The sequence below is a fragment of the Terrapene carolina genome, unplaced genomic scaffold (assembly GCF_002925995.2).
Source record: "Terrapene carolina triunguis isolate 2854851 unplaced genomic scaffold, T_m_triunguis-2.0 Scaffold624, whole genome shotgun sequence".
In the NCBI taxonomy this organism is placed as follows: Eukaryota; Metazoa; Chordata; order Testudines; family Emydidae; genus Terrapene; species Terrapene triunguis.
In genome coordinates this window covers 12,142-18,827 of record NW_020664975.1, presented here as the reverse complement: position 1 = coordinate 18,827, position 6,686 = coordinate 12,142, and the positions used below count along the sequence as shown (strand labels likewise).

General features: G+C 54.7%; 1 protein-coding gene and 1 long non-coding RNA gene across 2 annotated transcripts; both read right to left on the bottom strand.

Annotated features, from left to right (window-relative positions):
- Nucleotides 1–326: 326 nt before the first annotated feature.
- On the bottom strand, nt 327–2,699 carry LOC112122262 (zinc finger protein 239-like). The gene is made up of 3 exons (XM_029913382.1): nt 2,671–2,699; nt 2,074–2,187; nt 327–1,744 (listed from the first exon to the last, which is right to left on the bottom strand). Exon 3 carries the CDS (start codon nt 1,557–1,559, stop codon nt 471–473), a length of 1,089 nt encoding a protein of 362 aa, XP_029769242.1. The 5' UTR covers nt 1,560–1,744; nt 2,074–2,187; nt 2,671–2,699; the 3' UTR covers nt 327–470.
- Nucleotides 2,700–2,759: 60 nt separating this feature from the next.
- On the bottom strand, nt 2,760–6,430 carry LOC115271361. The gene is made up of 3 exons (XR_003899923.1): nt 6,392–6,430; nt 3,326–3,413; nt 2,760–2,797 (listed from the first exon to the last, which is right to left on the bottom strand). It is a non-coding gene; the product is annotated as an uncharacterized LOC115271361 (long non-coding RNA).
- Nucleotides 6,431–6,686: the final 256 nt, after the last annotated feature.

Sequence of the window (6,686 nt, the reverse complement as noted above, 5' to 3'; positions counted from 1 at the left end):
AATTGCTTTATTTTTGAGTGCACTTATACAAATAAAATCTATGTTTTTAAGTTACACTTTCCTGATAAAGAGATTGCACTACAGTACTTGTATGAGGTGAATTGAAAAATACTATTTTTATTTTGAATGTTTACAGTACAAATATTTGTAACAAAAATAATATAAAGTGGGCACTGTATACTTTCTATTCTTTATTGATTTCTATCACAACAGATATGAAAACGTAGAAAAACATCTGAAAACATTTAACAAATTCCAATATCTATTCTATTGTTTAACTATGTGATTCAACAAGATTAATATTTTTAACCACAATGAATTTTTTTGAGTTAATCATGCAAGTTAATTGCAATTAATCAACAGCACTACTATCTTCTTTCGATTACTTAACAATACCAAGTTACATTTCAAAGTTCTAGTCTCTATTTCTTGGAATGGTCCCAAATACCTTTTACACACTTTTCAAACACTTATGGTCTCCCTCTTGTATGGATTGCTTGATGTTTAACAAGGTCAGACCTCCGTATGAAACTTTTTCCACAGTCTAAGCACTGATGGAGTCTCTCTCCAGTGTGGATTTTTTGATGTACAAGAAGATTTGACCTCCGTACGAAACTTTTTCCACAGTCTAAGCACTTATGGGGTCTCTCTCCAGTGTGGATTTCCTCATGTTTAACAAGGTCTGACCTCCGTATGAAACCTCTCCCACAGATTAAGCACTTATGGGGTCTTACTCCAGTGTGGATTGCCTGATGAATAAGAAGGGCTGATCTCTGTATAAAACTTTTCCCACAGTCTAAGCACTTGTGGGGTCTCTCTCCAGTGTGGATTGCCTGATGAATAAGAAGGGTTGATTTCTGTATAAAACTTTTTTCACAGATTAAGCATTTATGCGGTCTCTCTCCAGTGTGGATTGCCTGATGTTTGAGAAGGGCAGACCTCTGTATGAAACTTTTCCCACAGTCTAAGCACTTATGGGGTCTGTCTCCGGTGTGTATTCTCTGATGTTCCATAAGATTTGATCTTTGTGTGAAACTTTTCCCACAGTCCAAACACTTATGGGATTTCTCTCCTGTGTGGATTATCTGATGTTTAGCAAGGCCTGACCTCTCTACGAAACTTTTCCCACACTCTAAGCACTTATGCGGTCTCTCTCCTGTGTGTTTTCTCTGATGTCTAAGTAGGGCTGACCTCCATACGAAACTTTTCCCACAGATTAAGCACTTATGGGGTCTCTCTCCAGTGTGGATTGCCTGATGTGTAATCAGTGTTGACTTCCAATTCAAACAATTCCTGCCCTCAAGGCACTGAGTGGGTTTCTCTCCTGTGTGGCTTCTCCCATGGTTATTAAGATCTGAGCGGTTATTGAATCTTTCCCCACGGTCCGAGCATTGAAGTGATTTCTCTTCAGTATGAATTGTCTGAGGTGAAACAAACTGTGGTCTCAGAAAGAATCCTTTTCCATAACCGAGGCATAAATAGTGTTTGTCTTCCTTAGGGGTTATGTGATGGGCTGTGGGATCCCTGTATCCTTTCCCACAGATAAAAGATTCATCCATCTGCTCCCTTGAGTGGTTTCTCAGCAGCCTCTCTGAGCTCTGCCAATTTCCCCAGGCTTGTCCCTGTTCCAAGCACTGGGAAAAATTCCCTTCAGCTCTTCCCAAAAAGGTCCCCTGTGATTCTCTGTGCCCAGGAACTTCCTGCTGTTGATTCCCCTCCTCGGTCTCACTTACTCTCTCATCACCTGCTGGGAGAGAGACAATCCAGACAGGAGTCATTGTGCTGGGGAGAAAAAGAGGAATAGCACCAAGGGAAAACCAACATACTAAAGCTGCACCGACAGAGCAATTGGATTCTGCCTCCACTTCCCACCCAAACTTTTACAGAGAAGGAAAGTAGGGAAGGAAACTCCTGCAGTTAACAGGACATGTGGGAAGTGATGTCAGTGATATCTGCTGCCTGCAACCCTGCCTAGGTGAGAAGAGGAAGGAACTAAAGGCATTTACTGATACCTCATTTTTGGGAGTCTCAACTTTTTCCTTCCTTCACCAGATGGCTTGTGTTAGTCCTCACCTGTGTGGGAGCCTCTTGGGATCTCTCTTCCCTCACAGGACTGGAGATCGGGCACCCACGGCTCTTCCCCTCGTTCCAGCCGGCTGATCAGATCAGGTTTGAGAAGGGGGAATCCTGTGTAGGGAGTGAAATCAGACCAGATAAGGCTGCATGGAGGATTGCGAGAGCGTGTCAGAAAGGACATTCCGTGAGCGGAACCTGTCCCTGTGCTGTGCTGGGGAATGTGGAATCTAAGAGGACGAGAACATGGTCACTGAGCCCCCTCAAGGGGGGCAGACATCTGGGGAGGTGAGGGGAATTGTGGTGCACACTGAGCTCTAGTGTTAAACCCCTGCCTATTTCTAAACCTGCGGAGCCCAGAGCCCTCCACATGGCTGGAGGTGTTACCAAGGAGGAGGGAGAAGAGGGATTCTGTGCGAGACCGTGAAACAACACAGACAAGACAATACATGACTTCTCCCCCTTGGAAGGTAGGGGTGTTGGGTGGGGATGATTTAGTATGTGCCTTAGGTTTTGACACCATGGTCTCATTGCGGTGTCAGTCACACAGACCACCCCCCCCAGCTTCCAATAACCCAGGGGCCAGGAATCCCTTACCCAGCGAGGTCACCGTCTCATAGTTCTCCCGCATGACGTCCCTGTAGAGGGCTCTCTGAACGGGGTCCAGCAGAGCCCCCTGCCCCTGGGTGAAATACACAGCCACCTCCTCGAAAGTCACCGGCATCTGAAACAACAAGAGTCCCCCACTCAGCACGTACTGCCCCAGCCACAATCCCATTAGTCACAGGGGAGGAGGACCAAAGAAGCAGAATCCTCCCCACACCCTGCTCAGAGCTGCCAGGAGGCTTCAGGGGGTGGGAGAAGGTGAGAGCTCTTTGTCCCCCCCAGCAGATGGAGCAGGGCAGGTTCTTCTCATTTACCACACGCCTGCCAGCCACAGGCTGATACGAGAAGCTGAGCTCTGAGCCAAGGACAGGAACAGGAATCCCAACAGCTTCCCTTTGTATTTCACAGCAGCCTCTGGCCAGTGGGGTCAGGCTCCAGCACTGCAAGTTTGGTCAGTTTTCCAGCCCTGCCCAGAGTTCAGAAATGGGGGAATGTTTCCCCTCCCCCTCAACACGCCAATGCGCCTATTCAGAAAATCAGGCCCAGGTTGATCATGTTCTAGCAGGTTCATCACACCCAGTCCCACCCTGGGTGATTAACCCCTCTGCAATGCCCCTCCCCCCCCACACACACCAAAAGCTCCTACCTGAGCTGGGTCCATCACAGCCATTTCCCTTCCCTGTCTCCTGGAAGATGGGATGATCTGGAGCGAAACGTGGATGCAATTCCTCAGCCTGTTGGGGCAAGAGGGGCAATGGGGGAGGTTACAGAAGGGGCTGGAATCCATGTCACTCCCCGATTCCCCCCAGGCTCTCTCCCTGCAGACAGACGCTCTGATTCTAGGACTCTGCCATGCTGGGAAGAAACCCAGTTAGTTCATTACCTCCCCGTCCAGGCCCCCTACGCCCCCATTAGAACTAACCCCACCACGTCCCTTCTAAACCTCCCCAGAACAGTATCTCTGAGCCAAACGCTGGAAAAAGAGCAGAATCAAAGGAGTCACTTTAGGGCACTGCCCCACAGTGTATTGTAACCCCTCTAGCTCTCCCCCGTCTCCCTAAATAGTGCGGTGCTCAGCAGAGTGAGCAACTGGCTTTGCCTCTCTCAGCTCCTCCCCTTGTTCCCAGGAGAGCAGACTGCTGGGGAGGGGGGGGGTGCAGGGAATGGATCTGGGCAGGGCTGGGAGCTGGGAACCTCCCTCCCCACTTCTTGCTCCTGCTGCCCTTCAAGTCTCTCCGCTCTCCCTTTTCATCTTCTTCCCTCGCCCAGGGAGAACGGGCGACTGCCCCATTGTCGTGGGCCTTTGCTCTCACCAGGCAGCTCAGCCACTGACACTGGTAACGGGGGTTGAACCCGGCTGTGTCACTGAGGGCAGCAGCTCTGGGGCTCACAGACACAGAGAGCCCCTCCCCTTGTAGGCCAAACTCACCAGCTGGTCCCTGAAAGGGGCCTTTTGTGCAGAGTCATTTCCCTGCCCGGCTCCAGCCCTTTCCCCAGGTCTCTCCATCACCTGGAGGCTCAGGGGCTGGTATGGTCAGAGGGGTTTCAGCCACTGGAGAAAGTGGCCCTGGGCTGGTCTCAGAGGGGTGTGATGAAGCAGGAATGTTCTTAATATTTTCTCTGAATACCAAGTGTGTTTCTCAGTTTCCCCATGTGTTACTCAAGTATTGAACTGGTGGGATACAGGTGTGTGATCATTGCGGAGACCTCTAGAGGACAGGTGTGACTGCAGAGTTGCTTCCTGGGCATAGAGGAATGGTGGGCAAACTGCGGCTGGGCCCATCCTATCCCACTCCTGAGCAAACAGGGGAGGCTTCCCCGGCCCCTCCCCGACTTTCCCTCTGCAGCCACGCCAACACACACGGGCAGCGCTCTGGGGGGCAGGGCTGCACGGCAGCGAGTCTGGCTCCGGTCACTGCTCTGAGCAGCATAGTAAGGGGGCCGGGGCCAGAGCCAGGGGGTTGGGTAAGGGGCAGGGAGTCCCAGGGGGCAGTCAGGGGACAGGAATCTAGGGGTGGTTGGATGGGGCAGAGGTTCTGGGGTGGTCATCAGGGGATGGGGAACAGGGGGGGTTTGATGGGACGTGGTAATCGCGAGGCTCTGTCGGGGAGTGGGGGTGTGGATAGGGGTTCGGGCAGTCAGGGGACAGGTAGGTTGGATAGGAGGTGGGGAGGGGTCTCTGGAAGGGGCGGTCAATGGACAAGGAGCAGGGGGGCATAGATGGGGTGGAGTCTTGTGGGGGTTGTTAGGGGCAGCGGGTCTCTGGAGAGGGCGGTCAGGGGACAAGGAGCAGGGGGGCTTAGATGGGGTGGGGTCTTTGGGGGGTGGTTAGGGGAAGGAGGTCTCTGGAGAGGGCGGTCAGGGGACAAGGAGCAGGGGGAGTTGGAAGGGTCAGGGATTCTGAGGGGGGGCAGTCAGGGGACGTGAAGTAGGAAGGGGTTGGATAGGCGGCAGGGCCAGGCTGTTTGGGGGAGCACAACTTTTCCTATCCTGCCCTCCATACAATTTTGATCCCCGTCGGGCCAAAAAGTTTGCCCACTCCTGGCATAGAGAATGGTCAAAATTCTGTATCCTGACAAGTGATGGCCGGAGCCGGAGCTGGTCCTCTGCTAGGAGCCAGCTGAAGGTGTGTGAGAACAGAGAGAGAGGGGGAGGCCAGGTGACCTGTTTTCCTGGGAAAGAGAGAAAGCACGGAGGAGGGGCAGCTGGGCGTCACTGAGGATGGGGGGCTGGACGTGGGTCAGTCTCCTGGTTTGGGACTCAGTGGGGAGAGTCCAGGACTCGGGACTCTGGATTCCCCCCCCCCCCATGGAGTTTGCTGAAAGCTCCTGATTTCTGTGCTAACAAGCTCTGTTCTATGCTGTGTTCCCAGCGACCAATAAACCTTCTGTTTTCCAAGCTGGCTGAGAATCACAGCTAACTGCGGAGGTGGGGTGCACGGCCCATGTGGGGAAGCGTGTCAGGCTTCTCCTTAGGCTGCCCCAGGGGCTCAGGCTGGGGCCGTGTGCCCTCCCTGGGCTCTGGGGAGGGGGAGACTGGGGCCACACGCTCAGCGGGTGGGGCGATATTGGGAGTGCTCAGGGGCTGGGGTCCTACGCCTACGGGGGGGGGCAGGAACTTGCCTCCCCCAGCCCTAGATTCACACACCCCCCCCCGATGGCTGTACCCTGTTCTTATCAGCAGCTCCTAGTCCCAGGCGGGGGTGTGTGTGTGTGTGTGAAACAATCTATACAGTGGGGGGGGCGCTGAGAGCCATTGAACCAAACTGTAAAACGTGGATAGGATGGAAACCCCTTCAAGCCAAGGGGTGTGGCAGGTCCCCACCAGCCTAGATCCAACGCCTGTGCTGCCCCCCCCCCCCCCGCCCCCATGTTCCCCTGGGACCCCCCCCCTCCCAAGCCCCGAGCTGGGGACCCCACCCTGCATTCAGTTTTGCGCCGGCCTACCGTCTGCCCTCCCCCCATTCTCCCCCCTCAGCTGCAGCCTCCGTCCGCAGTCCGCACCAAGGCGGCCAGGAGCAAGAAAAGAAAGCAGCACATGGGGGGGGGGGGGATGGGTGGTAACAGGATCCTGCCCCCGCCCCGCACACACCGGGAGTTGGCGGCAGCTTTCCCGGGCCCAGGGCGGGAATCGCAGCCAGCTCCGCTGGGAGCAGCCTGGGGACAAACCTCCCGCTGCAGCCCGGGGGTGACGGGGGGCGGGTCTCTCTTACCTTCCCTCCGAGCGGGGCCCCCCTGGGGCAGGGGCCGGGCCGGGAAGGGTCCTGGCCAGGCTGGGGGCTCTCCCCTGGGAGAGGCTCCTGGGGAGCAGCGGGAAGGGCCTTGCTGGAGATTCCCCTCTCCCGGCTGCAGCCAGGGCTCCGGGCTCCCAGCACCAGCCGCCGGGGCTCGGGGATCTCGCCGGGAGCCAGAGTCACCGCAGCGGCTGCGAGTCACTTCCTGCTGCCGGGACTGAGCCCAGCGATCGCTCCCCCCAGAGCCGCCTCCCAGCTGCTCCTGGGTCCTAGC